The following is a 21,527-nucleotide window of genomic DNA, read 5'->3' on the forward strand; positions in this document are numbered from 1 at the left end:
AAATGCTTCACCCCACGGAGAGTGGGGATGTCCTGGGGGTTTTGTCCTCCTCCAGTCTCTTCAGGAAGGGTTTTGGGGACTGTTCTTGAGAAGGGAAACAAATAGAACGATTGAAACCACCCCCAAAGCTCCGTGTCACCCACCGCTCCCAGTGCCCTTGTCTGGCCCCAGCAGTGAGAGGACAGCAGGGTCAGGTGTCAGTAAAAGACTCTTTATTCATAAATAGCTGATAATTCCCATCTGTACATCTCTCTCCAGAGGCCGGGGGCCCTGCAGGTCTGAAACTCTACAGAAAACATCCAAAGTGTCCACGGTGACTTCTCCAGGACAATAGAACACGGCTGGTTGGCATTACCAAATATATATATATATATATATGTATAGATATTTATATATGTACATGTGCTGAAAAAAGAAGCCAGTGCAGCCTTTTCCAAGGAGTCTTTCCCAGGTATTTTCACTGTACAACATTCAGAATTTACATCGATAGAACAAGGCACAGAAAGTGTGGGATGAAGCCAAGGCCATGCTTTTGAGTCCGTGTTCTGTCTCCCTCCCCCACTCCTTCAGCTTCATCCTAAAAAAGGGTTCAGGGCTCTGCCCTCCTTCACCCCAAACACGCCCAGCCCGGGCCAGGGAGGGATGCTCAGGCAGAGCAGCCAAGAACCGAAATTTCACAACCTATTCTTTGCAAAAATAAAGGAGCAGAAGAGAAAAGAGGTCTCTCTCTGGAGGAATACTTGTGGGCTTTTTGTTTTGTTTTTCCTCTTTTTAGGAATTATTTATATTTTGGGTTGAAGTTCCTCCTCCCGTTTTCACCTCAGAGCTGGTCCAAAGTTCTGGAAGTGGGAAATGCAATGGGCATTTTGTTTTCTCTTGTCTGGCACTGCTCAGACCGGCCAGCAGCACATTTTTCCTCATCCAAATCCACAGAAGGTGCACAGTTAAGGTTTTTGCAGCCATTTATCAGCTGGGATCAGAGTCCCAGCGGGAGGAATTTGGCTGAGGGGTGGGAGGAGGCAGCTGGGGGAGCTGAAGTCACTTTGCTGCTCCCCAGGCTGAGTTTGGGGTCTGTGTGTGCCCTGGGCTGGGGGGCCCCGGGCTCAGCACCGGGGGCTGGGCTTTAGGTTGGGAGGGGAAAGGACACAAAAATCTACGGCTTCACCTAAAAATATCCCTCCCTGCCCCTGCAGTGCCCAACGGGGGCGCCTGGAGGAATTCCTTGAGGAGATATCCCAACCACAGGCCGATGTTCCCAATCCCAGCGTGGGCACCCGAGGGTGGCTCGGTCCTGGAGGAAACCCCAAACCTTCCAAGCTTCCCCTCCCGCCGTGCCAGGCGTGGTGTAGGACCCTGAACTTCACAAAGCCTGGGGCTGGGCAGTGAGGGCTGTGTGCAGGGACAGGGTGACAGCGGTGCCAGGGTGACAGCAGTGACACGGGGAGCACTCTGCATGATGTGTTTGCTGTCACAGAAACCCCCCGGCCTCTGCTGGAGCTGTGTCCAGGGGGGAATTCCACCAGAGCTCATCCCAGGAACAAACAATCCCTGGAAAAGCATTCCTGTAGCCTGGGCAGGCTCTGGGCGAGGGATGTCCACCCTCTCCTGCTGCGCCACAGCACAGAACTCCCCGGGGGAATCAGCCCAGGAAAGGCCAGAGAAATAACCCTGGAGATCATCCACGGTTGTCAAGGACTTAAAATCTCATTTCCTGTTTTCCACTCAGTTAATTACCAGCCAAGGACCGAGGCAGCTCCTTGCTGCAGTCTGTGTTTTACAGGCAGAAAAGAAGATCCAGGTGGTGACCAGGAGCCCAGCCCGGTCCCTCCCTGGTTTGGCTCACCCTGGACCTGAGCTGTGTCTTCCTTTTGTGGGAAACATTCCCTGGAACTGATCAGTTCCTGAATGCTTTAAAGCCCACCCAGCACCGCCTTGCAGGTGGAAAAGAAGAACGGACTCGCGGTGTGATGTGAATATCCCGGAGCCTGCAAAATCCCTTTTTGGTGATTTATGCTGAACAAGATTCTCTGAGAGGCAGCAGTGCCCAGGCCAGAGAGGGGCCAGAGACACAAACCGTGACAAAAGCACCTCCCTGGATTTTAGGAGAATTGTGTCGGTGTCTTTTGGCCTATCACAAAAAATCCCAATCAGCTTTCTGTGGGAGTGCAGGGCGGTGCGGAATGGAAATGAGCTTTATGGCGCTGCCGGGGCCAGGAGTCGTTTTTAAACCGCAGCCATTAGTCTGCAATGACTCACGGCACAGAAATACCTGGGCAAAGTGCTCGGGAAGATGAAAATCCATTGAAGCAGATTCTTTGGTGATGTAAAATCAGAATGGCTCTTTCCCCTGAGCGCAGCCAGGGCGGCCACGTGGAATCCACGGGGAGGGGGGAAATCACATTTCTCTTGCTTTTACCTTCTGGTTCGGGAAAATTGTTTATCAAATATCATAATTTACACAACAGAAGGAAGGAATGAATTTTTAATTTCTGGCCTCTAATCCTTTCCCAGGTGCTCCTCCACTTCTGTGTTTTGGGTCAAACCACATAAATGTGTGCACAGATTTCCAAAAGGTCTTTTCAAGAGGAAGGGAGAAAGGAAATAAATATTTGGGGCATTTCTGGTTCATTTGAAGAATACAAGAGTCAGGAATAGGAAGGAAAACTCGAGAGTTGTTGATACAGGTTCTCAAAGAGCGAGATCAGCAACAAGGAGCAGCTTTAGCCAAAGGGCAGAAAAACCAGGGAGCAAAACCTAAAGGTTAAAATTCAACTGAGCCCTGGCCCAGCCACAGGGGAACAGTTTCCTTCTGGAATTGTCCAGTCTGGACATGCCGAGCTCCCAGGTGTTCCCAGGCTGTTCCCTGAGGAAGGGCTGCAGGGCTGAGCTCCTGGAGCTCCTTTTGGGATTTTGGGATCTCCCGTGGCTTTGGGAAGCCGAGCAGAGGATGCAGCTGTGGCGGGTGGCCCTGCAGCCCCTGGGCTGTGCTGGGGGACACCGGCCCAGCCTCGCTGCAGAGCCGGAGCTGCTCTGAGGCAACGAGAACAAACTCCCCGCTGGAGGCTGGGGCCGGTTTCCCCGACAACGGCAGCTCGCGCTCGCTCCTTCCCTGGCTGCCATTCCTTGTTTTGTTTTTCCTGATGCCTGACATTTTGTCCAACGGAGAACAGGTTTGTGAGGGGGAGGACTGGCAGCCACTGGAGATGTAATCCCAGCCCTGTGAGGAGCATGTGCTGCTGGAAGCAGTGACAGCTTGCAGCCGGTATTTCTGTCTGCCCCTGTGCCGGGAGCCTCCTGCCAGGCTGCAGGGGATGCTGAGCTGCAGGAAATGTTTGCACAGGCCGCAGGATTCCCAGGTCTCAGGATTTCCAAGTCTCAGCCTGTTCCTGAGCCGGGCAGGCAGTAACCTTGGCCGTTCCAGAGCGGCAGGAGCAAGGGCAGAGTTGTTGTTGCTGTTGTCGCTGTTGTTCAGATTTTCACCCTGCAGTCCTGGGTGAAGGAATAATTCCAGGCTGGACCTGCCCTGGGGGCTGCCGTGCTGCTCTCAGCCAGAACAACCCCCAAATCCTTATATTTTGCTTTCCTGCATTTCCACCAAGCTCCCAAAGCCTCATTTCTGTCCCTGTTCCTCCTGCCTGTGCCCCTGGCAGCCACACGGGCTGTGGAGCGCCTGGGCTGTGCTGAGGGATGGGAGGGAAAAGGAATGGCCAAAATAATGCTGAAATGTGGCTCAGCACCAGCTCCAGCAGCTGACCTCGCTCACAGTGACAACTCTTCTTGGTTTGGTTGAAGCCATGACTCAGATTTGTATGGAATGGATAAAAAACGAGGCGAGTCCTCTGCTTAGATTCTGCTTTTGGGGGTAAATGCAGTTTGTAACTAAACCAAGGTAACACAGCCAGCTCTGGGTCCTGTGAAATTCCCAAATTGTGCAGTGAAATCAAGGCCAGTGCTGGCAGTGCCGTGTGGGGTTTGTGGTTTCAGCCTGAAACCGAACCAAAGAGGAAGCTGTGCTGGTTTCCTTCACCTTCAGCTCAGCCGCAGGGAGTGAAGTCACAAAAATAAACGTCTCAACGTGCTAAAATAGGGCTGGAAATTTCCCGTGTGTTATTTGGTTATTTAAATCCACCCCCAAAGACAGCTTTTCGACTAAGAAAGTTTGCAGACGTAGAAAATTAGAAAATTCCTCTTGCGTGTGCACACACCCCCCAGTCTCAGAGAGAAGGGGTTTGTTCTGGAATTTTGGTGCCAGAGCAGGCAGCAAAGCTCTGCAGCAAATGTACATTCATTAAGGGGCTGGATTTTTAAAACAAATTATTTTTGAGTACACATGATACGAAATAATGATGAGATCTTCTAATTCCTCCAGCATCTGAACAGGATAAGGCCAAATTTTCAGTTTTCCTGTAGCAGACATAAAGTGACAACGTGGTGGGATTTTAAACCACTCCCGAAGTGGGGAACCTTTTAACCAGGACTAACCTCCAGTGGCTCAGGATATCCACCATTGTCTGTTGATTTTCGCTAGGTTTCACTTGATTTTCACATGAACATGACTGTCCCTAAATACACAACGACATTTACCTCTTATGGCTCTGTGTCTCTCTCCCTCCTGCCCCACCGGGGACTGACACAAGCGCAGCTTTGTCTGGGGCACCGAAAGGTGGATTTGAAGTGGAGGAGGACAGGGAGAAGCTTCTTTTCCTCACCACCAGAGGGTTTTATTTTTTTTCAGCAGGGCTGCTTCTGCTCCTGGCACTGCCACTGCTCCGGGGTGAGTTCCATCCCCGCCAGCCCCTCCTGTCCCCTGGGGTCAGGGCCGGGCTGGCCGCGTGTCCTGGCGGGACAGAGGGACTAAAGGCCCTTCCTGCTGCAGGGGAACTCGGGCTCCTCCAGCTGCGGCTCTGCCACGTCCGAGAGCTTGGAGTGTGTCCTGCCAATCTCCTCCAGGGCACAGGCCAGCGAGTCCAGGTCCCCGTCGTGCTGGTGCCGCGCCTCCCACAGGTCCAGGATGACGGCCGAGGGGCTGCTCTGGGTGGCGAAGAAGGAGAGATTCCTGCAGGGAAAAAGGGAGAAAAGGGATGAGGAGCAGCCTTGGGCTGCTGCTGTGCCCTGTGCCCAGCGCCATCCACGGGCTTGGAAAATAAAAACCCTCCAGCTGAGCTGGGGGGACGAGCTGAGGGGACCCCGGGGGTGGTGGGTTCTCATGTGGCACCTGCCCAGCCCAGCTCAGGGACAGTGACAATGAGCCCGGGGTGTCCCCAGACCCAGCCTGGCACAGGGACAGTGACCTGGATGCCCCCAGTGCTGCCCCTGGGATGGGTAAATCCTTTCTGGGCAGCATCACCAGGAAATACAGCAGGGATGTGACAGGGAGAGGAATTCACAACAACTCATGGTTATGCAGAGACACATCACCTTTTATCTGTGATTTTCTATTTTGTCCGTGAGTTTCTGTTTTGTTTTTAGGACCCTGCAGGGGTGATTTGCGCAGGATTTGGTAAAACAAAGTGTTTATCCAGAATTCCTTTTCCTTTGCCTCGGATGTGGTTAATTGAGGCTCCCACACAAAGCAAGGAGCCAATGGAAAGTTACTTTGCTCGATTTAAGTATTCCTGTGCTCTCCTGGGAACACATTTATAGAGTTTGTGACAATCAGAAAATATTTTTGTGAGGGAGCTGCCTCCGCCAATTTAATTTAGCCAAGCGGAAAAAGCAAAGCAAGAAGTAAATTGGTTTTTACAGCATCTTTCAGTTTTAATAATCATAATATTATTACTCCAAACAGCAGAGCATGACTGTCTCTTTTAAAGATGTCTTTCCCTCAAAAAAAAAAAAAAAAATAAAAAAAAATTCTGCAGGATTCATTTTGGAATAGGAAATGCACCCGTGAGCACCAAGGGGATTTGCCTGGGGGAACGTGCAGCATCCTGAGGGCTTTGAACAACTGTTCCCATGGTGGATAAAACCTTCCTTCTGCAGCCTGGGAGTCCTGAGGGTGGATGGAGGAATGTCCAGCCCACAGCAGCTGAAATGAGGAGAGAGCCCCGCTCAGCCCCTCAATCCCCTGCACACCCAGCTGTGGGAGCCGACAGTGTCAGAACACGGATTCTCAGGCTCCAGGCAGTGCCTTGAGGCCTGTGGGAAAGCCAAGGACAAAACTCTCTCAGCCTGGCCTGGGAAGTCGTGAGGAGGAACCCAAAACCATCCCTATGAACAATCCCTGTGGATCTCCTTCTCCTGACACCTGGTGTTTCTCCAGCTCGTTTGCTGGCGGAGATGTTTAAAAAAGGCGTTGCCCTAAATGACTAACCCTATTCCTTGCACCCAAACACCGCATAAAAGGATCTGTCTCTCAATAAACTTTGCTCTGAGCCCTCCGAAGGAATCAGAGTTCTACGTGTCATTACGTGAGGTGCCCTGAATCGTAGCGAGGCACAGCAAGAGCAGCAAACCAACAAAAAACCAACCCCTGAAGAGCCAATAATTCCCATTCCAGGTGCCCAAGGCCCTCCCCAGGTGCCCCAGCCCCTGCCCAGGGCGCTGCCCTCACCTGCTGATGCTGTTTTTCTGGGCCAGCATCTGCCAGTCCTTGCCCTTGGCGCCGGGCGCGTCGAAGGTGGCGCAGATGCGCTGGCGGATGGAGCGCGGGATCTTGAAGGCCTTGGGGCCCAGCTGGGCGGGGAAGGCGCCGTCCTCGTGTCCGAAGAAGGTGATGTTCTCCCTCTCAGCCTGCAGGGAACGGGAGAGCAGAGCTGGGAAAGGCAGAATCAAACCTGGGCCTCGGATTTCTGCTTGAACTGACAGCGGAGAATGACTGAGCTGAGAGGTGCTGCTGTGGTTTGTGGAAGAACTCCTGGAACATCACATTTTGTGCATGAAACCCTTTAAAATGGTGTTATTTTCCTTCCATGGAGGAAAATATTTCCTTTCCTTCCTTTTTGGTTATTTTTGTGTTACAGAGCAGTGCTGGGTTTCTAAATCTTTAATGGTTAAACCCGACATGTGGACGCACAAATTCCGGTTTGTTTCTCTCTTTCTTTGGGTTTTTTTTTTTAACACCTGAATTCTTTAAGCCCCTCAGCTCCCCCAGCCTCTCCGGAATCCAGGTCCTTTGCGGATCTGGCCCCTCTCTTCCCGTGGAATCACACCAGCCTTGCGTAACCGAACCAAATTTCAGTGCATTACTCATCCGAGGGTGACACAGCATCAATATTAACCAGCAGCAGTGGCGCAGCCTCCATCCAACATTTGTGACACGTCCCCAGGGCCAGGCAGGCTGAGCCCTGGGTGCTGCAGGAGATGCTGCTGCCCTGCACGTGTGAGATAAGCGCAGCAGCCCCGGCGCTGCGGGACTGTCACGCACCGAGCAGCTCCGGGGTGGGGGGACTTGTCACTTGTAGATTTATTTTCCAGTCAAATTATCCTCCCTCTTCAATCACCGCTGGAGATAGGCATGAGAAAACCTTCCAGAGCAGCAAATCTGCCTGGAGCAGAGCTGTAACACGCTCTGGGGGCTTGTGTACAGACAGGGCCCTTAAAAACACAGCAGAGAGGGAGAGCAAGGCAGCAGCAGCACGGGCAGGGACACGGAGAGTGACAGAGGGGTTTGAGGAAATAACAAAAAAGGAGCAGAAAGCGCTCGGGCAGTTCTGAGGAGTTTTTACACAGGATTACGTTCCTGCTGCACTCCCTGCTCAGGCATTTGTGGGTGTAGAGCTCCAATCCAGAAGTATTAATCTGGATTAACCGACAAAGATGTTCAATAATCTAAAAAAACCCCGCGGCTGCTGAAGTTGCCGTGGCTGTGGGGCAGAGCAGCAGCTTGCTCAGCTGTAGGTCTGATTTATTTTAGCCACGAGCAGGGACACAGTTTGTCCCCCTGTCCCCAACCCTCAGCGCTCTGCAAGAGCTTCCTGCTGGAAAACTGCAGCCACCCAATAAATTGTTAAATAATTGGTAAATTATTGTCAGTGCTGCAGAGTCTCTGAGCCTTGTTTTCTGCTGGAAACGGGATTTAAACCCTGCTCACAGCTTGAAGCAAAAACTACACGGGGAGAGGACAAAAACGGGGAGGGAGAGAGGTGGTGCCCCACCCCTGGAAGGGTCCAAGGGGCTTGGAGCAACCTGGGATGGTGGAGGGTGACCCTGCCCGTGGCAGGGGTGGCACTGGGTGGGCTTGAGAGATTTTAGCCTTCTGGCAGCTGCTAACTATTTCCCAAGGAAAAATTCCTCAAGAGAGCTTCCTCTCAAAACAATCTCAGCAAACAGCTCTCCTTTCTCCAAACAATCTTTCTGCAGCTGGTGATTTGCTGTTTCTCTGGTTTAACCAATGGAATTAGGGACGTGTTGTTCCTGTTCACCAGTCACATTAAGTCTGTATTGGAATACCTTATAAAAGGTAGTAAGAATGAGACAATAAAGCCTTTTTTCTGTGCCCTTTGCCTTCTAAACCTTCTTCTTCTACACTCTTTACCTTCTGAAATATTTGGAGTCTTTTTTTTGCGTCCTACAGTGACACAATCCACCCCAACCCAACTCAAGTCAATGCAACCCAACTCAACCCCACCCAGCCTAACCCAACCCAACCCAACACGACCCAACCTAACCAAACCCAACCCAACTTAACCCTACACAACCCAACCTAACCTAACCCAAACCAACCCAACCTAGCCTAACCTAACCCAACCCAACCCAGCCTAACCCAGCCCAGCCCACCCCAGGATCCCATCCCAGAGCAGGGTTTACCTCGAGGACGGAGGTCTGGAGGTGCAGCAGCAGCTCGTGGCCCTGCAGCTGCCGCACGCTGACGGTGCAGCACAGCTGGCTGCTGGCGGGGCTGAAGCGCTCCAGGGAGAACGCGCCCAGCAGGGGCCGGGGGCTGCCGCGCCACACGCGGGAGAACGGCACCTCCTGTGGGACACGGGGACACGTCAGGGACAGGGGACAGAGGGGAGACAGCCCCTGGTGTTCCCGCAGAACTGCTGGGGTGAGCCCAGTAACCACCCCGGCAGTTCCAAGCGGCACCGAGCTAAAAAATGAGGATTCTGTTAATGAACGCTGGAGTGCTGCAGTGGCCGGGAGCTCCAGGGGAGCAAGTGGGGCACTGCCAGCCCCATTTCTGGACAGATAGTGCTGGTTGGACACTGAATTTTTATCCCCAACAGCCCCAGTGCAGCCCAGCACAGCTGGACTAAAGTAATGGCAGACGCTTCAAAAAGATGTTTAAAAGCACTTGAAAAAATGGATTTCACTGCCCCCCGCCTTGCCAGGACCAGGATGCCTCTCCGTGCCTCCTTGGAATCACCTTGGAAAACCAGAATCCAAGGAAAGGAAATTCCCCCTGAGAACTGCCCTGCCACCCTTCCCTCCTGTCCCCAGCCCCTGCCTGTCCCCAGCCCTGCCTGGATCCCAGCTGGCAGCAGCAGCAGCAGCAGCAGCAGCAGCAGTGAGATGCTCACGGTGATGAAGGGAACATTAGCAAAATGTTAGAAGTGAAGCAACTGTAATTAGATTTTTATTTCAGGGTGATCATCTCTGCTTTCACTCCGAGTGGAGGAATCGCTCAGCTGGAAGGAGCGGTGTGAAACAAGGCAGAGCAGGAGGAGTGCTGGAACAATGAGTGGTTGGAGTGCTCCAGCGACGCTCTCAGCTCCATTCTGCCTTTGTCATTAAGCTCCTTGCAGACAGGGGGGCTGTAAATCACCTCCTGGCCCCGGGCAGGGCTGGATCCTTCAGGAGATGCAGGATGGGAGGCAAAGAGCAGCTGTGAGCAGCCAGAGGTGCCCGCCCAGCTCCTGCCCTGCTCATCCCTGCACCACCCACAGCTCCAGGGATCCCCGCGGGGAAGGGAGCCAAGCCCTGGGCAGCTGCTGCTGCCAGCCAGGACAAACAGGGCTCTGAGCAGAGTCTGCAGCGATCCTGGTGCCACCCGCCACCGTCAGCTGCCTCCCTGCAGCTCCTCAGGGGTTTCTTCACCTGCTCCAGCCTGGGAGCAGGATCCCTGCTTGTCTGGGATGTCATTTCCATAAATCTTCCCTCCCCACACTGCCCAGGGAGGTTCTGGGGCTGGACCAGAGACTTTCCTGGAACAGGCTGTGTTCAGTTGTTCCTGCCAGTCAGCACAAGCAGCTGCTCTCACAGGGTGGGATGTAGGAGAGGAACCCAGGGAACACTGGAAGAAACTCCACATGCAAAAATAGATTCCTTCCTCTATAAAGAGGCTGGAACCGAACCAGAGCTGTCACCAGACTGTTCCCTGCGAGGGAAGCACAGAGCCAGGGGAGGTTCTGCAGCTCCTCCTGGGAACAGTGATGGTGTTTCTGAGCTGTCCAAGCCACCCCAGCTACACTCAGCTATCAAATGTAAATATCCCTTTGGGTCAGCCCGCTCTGCCACAGAGGTTTTGCTTTTTTCCATCCCTGGCTCCTGCTCTGATCAGGCTCTAAGTGGCATTTGGGGGTTGAGTTCCAGTCTGTCACAGACATTTATTCTTTGTGTTTGGACAAGGGATTAGGAGACAATAAATTAATCAAAGTATGGAGCTCTGTAATCTGCTGAGGGCAGAAGTGAATTTGCTGCATTAAGAGGAAACTCCTGTGATTTGATTTTACTTTTGGGCACACACTGGCAGGTCTCTGCTGGAGAACCAGGACACCCCAACCCTGCTTGGCTTTGGCTTTTAAAATACAGGTGAGCGAGAAGAGCAAACAAAACCCTGCAAAGCTCTTCTCCCTAAGAAACTGAGAAGGATTAATTTATTTCATTTCCCAAATTGTAGCTCCAATTATCCTCACGTTGTTAACGAGGAGAGGCTTTCTCTGGCTCCGGGTCTGTGTTTATAACTTTCAGAGCCCATTACCCTCATGTTTTGGGGAGTGTGGTGACACATTTAAAACAGGGTTTTTTTGCCAAAATCCTGGAGGATGGATAATTGTGTCTCTGCTGCTGGGAGAAGGGAGATTGTACATTCTAATTGAGTGCTGTATTTTAAAACCAGCCCACTCCATGTGCCAGCACATTCCTTAGGATTTCCAGTCATCAAAACCCTTGGAAATTCTTCTTTTGTTTTGATTTTTTTTCCTTTTCAGTTTTCAACAGCCTCTTTAATTAATGGAGGAGAGAAAAACCAATTTGCTGCTCTTCAGCTCTAATGCTTGGTCTCCGTGTGCCGTGATTTGAACTCATGGTTACATTTAAATGTCATTTTAAGCCACATTTCCACAGTTGTATCAAAACTGGGATGACAGATATTAGAAACATCTTGAGGAGTGGTTAAGTTTTGAACAGGAGGAATATTTGCATTCTGTTGGAGGCAACTGAAAGGAGGCGAAGCACAAGCATTTCTGTAAAATGACAAATTTACAGCGCTCTGGTGTAAACGAAATCTGTGTTTGTCAGAATCCAAAGGCAACATGTTTTTGTTAAACGCTCGGGAGGTTTGAAGCTTTTTTCAATAAAAAGGAGCCTTGGTTCCCTCTGGGTTCTGCAGTGCAGAGGGAAGCAGGGGAGGTGCAGGTACCTGGCAGGCAGTGAAGGGTTTGATCCTCCACAGGAAGGGAGGGACGTCCAGCACCGAGATCTGGAGGCTGCAGCTGTTGCCTTTAAAATGCAAAAGTTTGGGTTCCTCCAGCAACTGCCCCCCTTGGAGCCTCTCATCCGAAACCACTTCCTGCAAGGGAGGAGGAGAGGATATTCTCAGTGTTAGGAGCAAACCCCAAATCCCATGAAAATCCCTCTCGGTGGAGGTTGGATGCGCGGCAGAGTTTCTCTTGGGGGCAGCTGATGGGTTTGATACGTGTATTCCCCAAAAGGCGGTTCGGTATTTATACCAAACTGATGGGTTTGATATTTGTATTCCCCAAAAGGCTGGGTTTGGGCACTGCCAGCCCCGTTTCTGGGCACATGGTGGTGGCTGGACACTGAATTTTTAGCCCCAACAGCCCCAGCGCAGCCCAACCCAGCTGGACTGAGAGCAGCTTTGCTCAGGAGCTTCTCTCAGGGCTTTCCTCAAACGCATCAGGTGAAATCTTTCACTTCCATTTCCCACCTCTGGGGCACTTTCAGGATGGCTGGACAGGACCCTGAGCAGTGTGAAGGGCAAGCTGCGGGCAGGGGTTTGTGCTACAGCCCTCCAGAGCTCTGTTCCGAGAGAAATTTCGATGTAATTCTGTGAATTTAAAACATAATGGCAAAAAAAACCCCCAAAAATCCCCCCTGCCTGTACTAAAGCGATGTTTATTCCTGTGCTGTTGCAGTAAAAACACCAGTGAGGAAGGAAAAGGTTGCTCAAGTCTTTAAGGATCAGCGGGCAAGCAGCGCTTCCAAATTACCTTTCTTAATCCACATAAATTATATCGAATCTGTGTCCATCCAAGGGGTTTAGTGCTCCTCAGGACCGAGGCCGCTGCCAGAGGAGCCCCTGGAATCGTTGTGACCTTCTGAAAATTCGATGCTGGAGCCCTCTAATGGATTTCTATTATAAACCCATTTTTACAGGCATTTAGGTTGGTTTAACCCCTGGCGGTTGGGTTCATACGAAGGAAGGAATTGGGAGACTTCAGTTTTTGTGGTTTCTAGCCACAAAGGGAGCAGATTATTTTTTATAACTATTCTCAAAATCCCTGGAGTGTGTTGGATGTTTTTTGAGCGTCCTGTGAGTGCTGCTCTGCCTTCAGTGGCAGACGTGGGGCTGCTCCCACAGCAGCAGCATTTTGGCAAATAAAGGACTTGGGTCCCTCCAGTTCTGAGGGCCGGGAGTTTCCCAGCACGCTCAGAACTTCACAAAGGCCCGAGTCAGCTGCTGCGGGAGCAAGGAGAATTTTCACACAGGGAAAAAGTAAAAAAAAAAAAAGGGGAAATTTGTCTCTGACATAAACCTGCACCGTGCAGGATTAACTGTCAAACACAACTTGGCAACCCCAACTCTGACATTTTACCCCAAACCCTCTGTAATTCCCCGAGTTCCCCACCAACATTGACCTGCTTTTAGGGGCTGCACCATTGCATAAATGCAGGGTTGTCTCGGTATCTGCAAACACCCCGCTCTCCCTCCTGGGAGCGCAGAGAACTGGTAATTATTCTTCTGATCATTTCCTCCAGGCTCATCAGGAAGACACCGGTACCCACTAATTGTCTAAGTGTTATAAAGAGGATAATTACAAAGCCATTGTGAGCCTCTAACAATCCTTTTGGTGCCTTGGCTTTTATTGGAAGCACAGAGGCAGCGGCGTGTGCTGCAGTCAGAGCCATGCTCCCACTCCGAAAGGAAGGGGAAAAATTCATCTCACAACTTGTTTGCATTTCAGCTCCCCAAAGAACAGCGTTTTGTTAAAGCCCCTGAGTTTGCCAAAAGCCAGAGAATGTCGTTGTTTCGTCCTGGAACACGGTGTGGGAAAATCATTCTCCTCTCAGTTGCCACGTGGGGATTGGGTTGGGTTTGTATTTTTTTTTTAAAGAGGAAATGCAGGATAATTGAATTTTTGTAAACCCGAGCTGGGTGAATCTGGATAGTTGAGAATGTGGCAAAAAACGTGAGAGAGCAAAACATGAGAGTCTGGCTGGCCTAAAGCTCTCAGTGTAAATCCACAACTGCAGGGAAATGAAGGGATTTATCCCAACGCTGCAGCAGTGCTGACAAAAACCCCACTATCCTCCTTGGGTTAAGGCCGGGGCTGCCCAGGGAGTAAAAGGACTCAGGAATTCATGGGAAAAGCAACAAAGCCCAGAGGAGCAAAGCAAAGCCATTTACCTGGAATGCACAAGGGGTGTTATCCACACAATAAACCCTCAGATTGTAATCCAGAGAATTGCAAGACAGGCAGCCAAAAACGGCGACTTTCAGCTGTCGAACGGCGCAGTCAGAGAGGGGTTCCCCAATTAGGGCATAAGTTCCAAAGCTGTTTAAGAGAATGTGACAGGCATAAGGATCCAACAGGCAGTAGCAAGAAGTAGTTTCCTCTTCCACAGACATCACTTCCTGCAAAACGAAATTCAGGTTTAAAGAGAATAAAGCGAAGTGGCAATCAATAATAGGCCTCGACAATAGGAGTCATGGCAGTCATGCTTTATTTTTATTCAGCTGGAATGCAGAGTGGTGCTGAGAGCCAGGCTGCACTCTCGGGGAAGGGGAGAAGGGGGACTGACTCCCTGAGTAAATATTCCCAATTTAGCCCTGAGTCAGCAGGAGGATTTATGGCCATGCCCTGTGCAGGGCTTGCTGTGTACATACAATAATAATGATGATGCCTAAGCAATTTTAGCAGCTTTTTTCAAGTGCTCTTGACTTTCTGGCTAATTTTTCCCCCCAGTGTCAAGTTAAAAAATTACCTTGAAGGTTAAAGTCAATAAGCAAACCTTGAACAAAGGCTGGGGTTTGACTTCCTTCCAGAACACCCATTACAGACACATTTCCCTTCCTCAAAAACTCCCTCTGCTCTGCTCAGTCCTGCCCTGTGTCCCCATGTCCCTCTATTCCTGTGTCCTCTGTCCATCTGTCCCCGTGTCCCTCTGTCCCTCTGCTCAGTGACCCAGGCGTCTGAGGCCAGCCCTGCTGGGGCTGCCCAAGGACTGAGTCAATCTGAATTAGGGAAGTGGGACTGGGAACGGTTGAAAGCAGAGCAAAAGCCAGGCAGGGGCTCTGAGAGGGCCAGGACAGAAGGACAGAAGGACAGAAGGACAGGCTGCAGCCTTGGCATCCACGGCTGGGCTTTGCAGCCAGGAACTTTCGCCCATCTTGGTAAAACCCCCGGAACCGACCCTGCTGCTCCTTCACGAAAACCAAAACCTTTTTTGCCGTAACTGTTTCTCCGGGGTGTCTCTCTGCGCCTCCCCCTGCCAGAACCTCCGCACCACCCAGGGTCAGCTCCACTCCCGTGGTGGGCACGGCTCTGGGCTTACCTCCCACTTCCCCTGCTGCGTCCTGCGTTTGAGGTGGATGCTCCAGTGCTGGGGGTCGGCGTGGGCGCAGTGCGGGATGGTCAGGGCACACGGGGTGCTCACGGCCAGCTCGGGGGGCCCGCAGCTCACCTCGGGCCCCAGCAGCACCTCGGGGCCCTCGGGCTCCAGGCTTGGGGCAGCAAAGACAAGAGTGGCTGTCAGGAGTGAGAATTCACTGAAAATATTTCAGTTCAAATCCAAGCACCTCCCTCATCTGCTCATTTTCTGCTCGTTCCGCCTGGAAGCAGCAGCTGGAGATGAAACAAACCCATTAGACCCCACCTAACTCCAATCAGCGCCCGGTCAGTTTAGGACTCTGCTGTTTAAAATGCGTTTCAAGTTGTTTAACCCAAATCCAGCCCTGAGACTGCTCAGTGCCAGCCAGCCCTGCTCCGAGCAGCAGCTGCTCCCGTCCCTGCCGTGCTCTGCCTTCAAACGCTGCCATCAACAATGTTTTCACAGGAGCGAAGATAAAACAAATTATGGCTTAAAAAAAACACGGGCTCATAAATTTTTTTCCAGATTGAGTGTGATCTCTGTGCTTTGGAAACCCATTTGTATTCTGCAGGAGGAAGGGGCTCAGTGACTTTTACAGGCTCGGGGACAGGGACGTGTTGGGTTGAGGGCTGGGCCAAGGGGATTCACCTGGGCTGAATTCACGGCTGCATCCTCTGCCTGCTGACTTCCAGAGACGTGCAACCTGCTTCTCTTCCCTCCCACTCCAACAAACTGAACCCAGCCCCACATCCACGTGTTTTCTGGGGCTCTTGGAATAAATCCCTGGGCAGGAGCAGTGCCAGGGTGGAGGAGACTCCCTTGGACACTGAACCAGCAACTGAAACCATCTTGCCCCGCTGGTGTTGTTGCTGTTGGGTTGTATTTTAATTTTGGTTGATTTTGGTTAATTTTGGTTGTATTTTAATTCATTTGGGTCCTATGATCCCCATGATTGGCATCTAAATTACTGGGCATGCGGTTCCCTCTTCAAATGAAAGCAAATGGTGTTTCCAAGATGAAAAATGACAGGAGGAACCTCAACCAAGATAGAAATTAGGGGAAGGACCTCAACCAAGATGAAAATAAGAAGATACAACAATAAATCCAGGATATCAGGAGGGGAGGAGCCCAGGCTGACTTGGACACCCCATCCCAGTGCCCGTGGTGACGCCCTGACGTGGAGCTGCACTGTGGGGGCTCAGAAAATGCCCTTTCCAAACTCCATTCCTGCTGAAGAGAGGCTGGAACGTTCCAGCCCTCCCCTCAGCCTGTGTGAACAAGTGTTGCCGAGAGGGAGACTGCAGGGGAGAAAAAAAAAAAAAGGCACAAGATGGTAACAAAAAAAGGCCAATTTCTTTTTTTCTCCTCTCTCAAGGGTCACAATAATAAATTCTGCTGGAGCCTCGGTGCTTCCGAGTGTCTGTAGGATTCTCAGGCTAAAAAAAAATAAAAATCCAAGCACTCCCAGAGCCCGAGGCGCAGGTGCTGAGTTCCTCCTGAGCAGGGAGAGGAGAAGGCAGCAGCAGGCACAAGGATTCCATGGATTTCACAGCAGCAGCACCCCAGGAACATTTTTGTGTCCCTTTCAGGGTCACAGCAGGGTGGCCACCCCAGCAGTGGGGACCAGGAGTGACACCTCCTGTTCCATCCCAAAGCCACGAGGGGAGGCAGATCCGTGATCCTGGAGCTCTCACCTGGACTCCCTCTGGGTGATGGCCAGGTAGATTTCCCAGGAGCTGTCCTCAGGAATGGCTCCGTGTGGAATCAGCAGGCTGACCCCTGGGAAAGAGCAAGGGCAGGAGTGACCCTTGGGGAGGGCAGGGATGGAAGGGACAGGGAACAGCCCTAAGGGAATGTCCCTCTGAATTCCTGCTTGGGAGCCTTCATCTGGATTCCTGTTAGGGAATGTTCCCCTAAATTCCTGCTAGGGAACCTTCCCCTGAATTCCTGCTAGGGAACGTTCATGTGAATAGGGAACGTCCCTCTGAATTCCTGTTAGGGAATGTCCCTCTGAATAGGGAATGTTCCCCTGAATTCCTGCTAGGGAACGTTCCTCTCAATTCCTGCTTCTCATGGAAATGTCATCAGATGAAAGGAACATAAATTATCAAAGGAAACAAAGCTGTTGCTTTTCCTTTCAAGGAAAAGACATCTCATTTCCCAAAAAGCCTCTTGAAGGCTCTTTGCCTCTCTCTCTCCAGCTTTGGAACCAAACCCGATCATTGTGGCATCCCAGGGAGTCTCCCCATGGAGAGAGCACCTCCACGCCTGTTCCCACACACCCCACTCCTGCATCCAATGATCCCATTCTCCTTTTGCACCGCCAGAGTGGCCTGGAAGTGAACGGGGCAGTTTCCCACTGGAATTAAACTGCTTTTTCTCGCTCCCAGGAGAGGGGCAATGTGCTTGGCTCGGCATCTGTCACAATGCTGAGCCTGGCGAGGCACTGGCTCCATCACGCTGGAATTTACAACTGCTTGGCACAGCTGATCTTACATAAAGGCTGCGAGAATTACATAAATTGCAAGTGGACCAAATACATATTTTAATAATCTAATTGATGGGACCATCGTTACATAAAGCAGCTAAATATACAGCGTGAGGGAATTCTTAATTCCTGCCTTAACTCGGTGCCTCTGCAGCGTTCCTTCCTCAGCACAAAGGCAGGCTGTGGAGAGATGCAAACACTCCCCACGTTGTGCATGCCTGGGCTGTCACCGTTATCAATCCTCTCTAAACACAAACCACGTTTTTTTCCGGTAACCTTTGAAGCCCCCGTTTTGTGGGACACGAAGGATAAAGCTCTAAATCATCCAGTTCAGCCAGGGAGCGGCAGATAATCCCGGAGCCGCTGGTCGAACGAAAACAGAGCTGCATTTAAAGTGCATAAATGTCACTGGGGTTGGGAGGGTGATAACCCCTGGCTGGCAGTGGGGCGTCTGGCTCTTTGTGCCGCCTTTTGAGGAGAGAAAACACGCCCCCGGTAAGGGCTGGGATCAGGGGGATGCAAACACAGCCCTGGGGTACAACTGCAGGGCCGTGACCTCACAGCCTTGGCTGGGCTCTGATCTGCTGCTCAGCTCATTTCACAAACAACCCTGAAGGTCTGAAACGTCCCACAGAGCCCTGAGGTGACAAAACTCCTGACACGGAGCAGAGGGAGAGCCCCAGCGCCCAGCCTGGGACGGGGCTGGCAGGAATTCCCACCCGCTGCGGGAATCTGGGCAGGTTTTTGCTCCAAGAGAGGGGAAAACCGGCCGGCAGGAGGGGCAGGAGCCTGCGGGGCAGTGGGGCTGTCCCCAGGCCTGGCTGCTGTCCCCGTGTCCCCGGGCAGGGCTGTGGGGCTGCTGCTGTGAGCCCCTCAAGCAAGATCCCGTACGGACCCTTCCCGGGGAGCCTCTCCTCCGGAGTGGGATCCGAGCCAGGCACAGCTTTGATTAATGTGACTTTCATGCTGAAGACATCAAGAGAGGCAGTAATTTAAAACAGTTCAAAGAGGCGTAATGCCTCTTCAGCCCTCGGCCCCGGCTTCCCTCTGATCAGCCGTGTCCTGTGTGGGCAACGTGCCCTACTTCCCAAAATCTGCATTAACGGCGCCCCTACTTCTCCTTTCCTGGCTTTTCTTTTAAAGCTTAGTTAGAAAACACCACATCAGGCAGCCCGATCTCGAATCTTTGATGCGCTTTACCAAGAAAGGAGCCACCCACCTGTGTTGGGGACCACCAGGCGGCCGCCCAGGTGCCCGAAGAGGGCCGTGCTCCTGAGCTGGCTGCTGCTGGAGATGGAGGCCAGGCTCTGGATGAACACGGCCTTGTTCCTGGCCTGCAGGCTCCCGAAGGGCCGGGGGCTGCCCTGCGGGAAGGGGCCGGGGTGGGCCCTGTCGGTGACGCCCAGGGACACCATGAACGAGCTCTGCACCTTGACCTTGATGTCGGCCAGGGGGTTGAAGAGCGACGACTCCGTCATCAGCTCCTTGTCCAGGGGGTCCTGCAGGCAGATGGGGCCGCTGTAGGTCCTGCTGACCGTCAGCTCGGGCTGCAGGGACGAGTTCAGCAGCAGGGAGTTACCTGCGGGGACAGGGACACGGGTCACCTGTGGGGACAGGGAGTTGTCTGTGGGGACAGGGACACAGGTCACCTGTGGGGACAGGGACACGGGTCACCTGTGGGGACAGGAGTTACCTGCGGGGACAGGGACATGGGTCACCTGTGGGGACAGGGACACGGGTCACCTGTGGGGACAGGAGTTACCTGCGGGGACAGGGACACGGGTCACCTGTGGGGACAGGGACACGGGTCACCTGTGGGGACAGGAGTCACCTGTGGGGACAGGGACACGGGTCACCTGTGGGGACAGGAGTTACCTGCGGGGACAGGGACACGGGTCACCTGTGGGGACAGGGACCCGGGTCATCTGTGGGGACAGGGAGTTGTCTGTGGGGACAGGGGCAGGGGGTCACCTGTGGGGACAGGAGTCACCTGTGGAAACAGGGACAGGGGTCACCTGTGGAGACAGGGACAGGAGTCACCTCTGGGGATGGGGAGTTATCTGTGGGGACAGGGACAGGGGTCACCTGTGGGGACAGGAGTTACCTGTAGGGACAGGGGTCATCTTTGGGGACAGGGACAGGGGTCACCTGTGGGGACAGGGGCAGGTGTGGATGGAGGGGACACCTCAGGAATCCCTTCCCAAGCCCTCCCCGTCCCCTCTGGCTCTGGCTCTGCCCTCCCTGAGCTCCCAGAGCCCAGAATCACCCCAGGCCACGCTAGAGAACACAGGGACTGTGCCGAGTTCCTCTGTTGTGGGGCAGAGATCGACTCTCGCTGTCTGCCACACCTCAGGCAGCTCCAGGGTGAGGAATCCAAGGAGGAGCCTCCTTTGTTTTTTGGATTCACGTTTGTGTCTCTGCCCTTTTCCCTCTCTTGTTGTTTTCTTTGCTCACATCAAACCCCACAGGGTGACAACGTCTTCCTGCAGACCTTTTACACAAACCCACAACTTCACGCCTGAGGGGAGCTGGGACAGGAGTGATACAGGGGAAGACACCACAGTTATTTGTTTTGAGGAATTTCACCCCAGAAAACACTCTGGAAATTGAGGTGTGGATGGATTTAGGGCCTGAGTCCTCCAGCTGGTTTTGTGGCGGGGTCTTTTTCTTTGCTTGTTTAGCCGGGGATTTTCAGAGCATCCACAATGAAAGGTTTTCAGCATTAAGCCAAGCAAACAATTCCCCAGACTCAAAACAAGCTTCAGACTGAGCCACAGAGGAAAACGTTCCTGTTTGAGACAGTCATTGAGATTTACACAGCCCTAATTAAAGGTCTGGATTTAGCAATGGATGAATGAACCTCCTTCAAACGTCCTTGTCTGCCAAGCCCTTCTCCCAATTTCTTGCAAGTCATGCTTGGTGAGGAACATCTCCAGGAAATAAAGAAACTGTAAAAACAACACCACAAAACCCCCCCAAACAAACTCTGCGACATATTTCCCTTTTCTGAGGAGAGAACAGAGACACGGGGACACTTTCACACCCTGCCCACGCTGCCGCCCACCCACAATCCGGCAGGTCTGAGGTAGAGCGGCAGCACAGAATCAATAAACATTCTGCTCTCATCCCCCTCCTCTCCCTCCCCACCTTCCTGTTCGAAGGGAATCACATTCCTGAAAACCTGAGCGCTGCTTTTAGCGAGTGCTTTGTCCATATTTCATGGCACTGGTGGGTTTTTTCCCCCGGGGCTTTAGGGGGTCCAGCCTCGCACACGTTTATCTCCCACAGACCTGTCCGGGTGTTGCTGCAGGCTACAGAACACTTCCAGCTGGGGGCTTGGATTGTCACTGGGGGAATAATCCGGGTTTTTTATGGAGTGAGGGAAGCTCTGAGAGCAGGAGGAACCACAGCTGTGCTGCCTGGCCTTGCTCTGACCCGGCCGCTTTGCTTCAGTCCGAGCTTCTCCTAAATCCATGTGGGAGCTGGGCACAGCATTGCTAAAGCACCCGGAGCGTGGCCAGGGGGGATTCTGTGTCCGTGGGGCAGAGCAGAGCCAATCCCAGGATCCCTGTCCCTGTCCCTGCCCTGCCTGCCCCAAACCCCCTCCCCAGGGCGGGAGCCTGAGCCGGGGGGGCTGCGCAGAGAAGGAAAAGGAAATCGCCACACTAACCTTGTCTGACAGTTTTAAAATTAAAACTCTGGAAGCCTCCCGTGAGTGCAGAGGAATCAATGACATCCACGCCGTACTCACTCTGACTGCGCCGGTACAGCGTCACCCCCAGCGCCAGCACGGCCACCGCCAGCACCGCTGCCGCCAGCCCCGAGTACAGCGCGATGTCCCCGCCGCGCTCCACGTCTGCGGGACACAACAGCCGCTCAGCGCGGGGACACGGGGACAGGGACAGGGGGGACAGGGGGGAAATGGGGGGACACGGGGCTATGGGGGACATGGGGACATGGGGGGACACGGGGGGAGATGGGCGATACGGGGACATGGGGGGACAGGGGACACACGAAGACATGGGCACACAAGGGGACATGAGGGGACATGGGGGACAGGGGACATGAGGGGATTTGGGCACATGGGACACAGGGGACATTGGGG

The 21,527-nt window shown here is 52.8% G+C and overlaps 1 protein-coding gene across 1 annotated transcript in view; it reads right to left on the reverse strand.

Moving 5' to 3' along the window:
* Positions 1 to 202: 202 nt before the first annotated feature.
* UNC5D (unc-5 netrin receptor D) overlaps positions 203 to 21,527 on the reverse strand; it is an 81,444-nt gene continuing 60,119 nt past the window's right edge. Inside the window, exons 8-16 of the mRNA XM_066206084.1 lie at positions 21,093 to 21,278; positions 18,642 to 19,001; positions 16,629 to 16,713; positions 14,899 to 15,067; positions 13,751 to 13,978; positions 11,522 to 11,671; positions 8,749 to 8,913; positions 6,554 to 6,732; positions 203 to 5,056 (exon numbers count right to left, since the gene is read on the reverse strand). Coding sequence (XP_066062181.1) covers positions 4,855 to 5,056; positions 6,554 to 6,732; positions 8,749 to 8,913; positions 11,522 to 11,671; positions 13,751 to 13,978; positions 14,899 to 15,067; positions 16,629 to 16,713; positions 18,642 to 19,001; positions 21,093 to 21,278 — 1,724 coding nt within the window. The 3' untranslated portion in view covers positions 203 to 4,854. The remainder of the gene's footprint in view (positions 5,057 to 6,553; positions 6,733 to 8,748; positions 8,914 to 11,521; positions 11,672 to 13,750; positions 13,979 to 14,898; positions 15,068 to 16,628; positions 16,714 to 18,641; positions 19,002 to 21,092; positions 21,279 to 21,527) is intronic.

Source organism: Chamaea fasciata, unplaced genomic scaffold, assembly GCF_029207755.1.
Source record: "Chamaea fasciata isolate MVZ Bird 193981 ecotype frontalis unplaced genomic scaffold, bChaFas1.0.hap1 SCAF_30, whole genome shotgun sequence".
Classification (NCBI taxonomy): domain Eukaryota; kingdom Metazoa; phylum Chordata; class Aves; order Passeriformes; family Sylviidae; genus Chamaea; species Chamaea fasciata.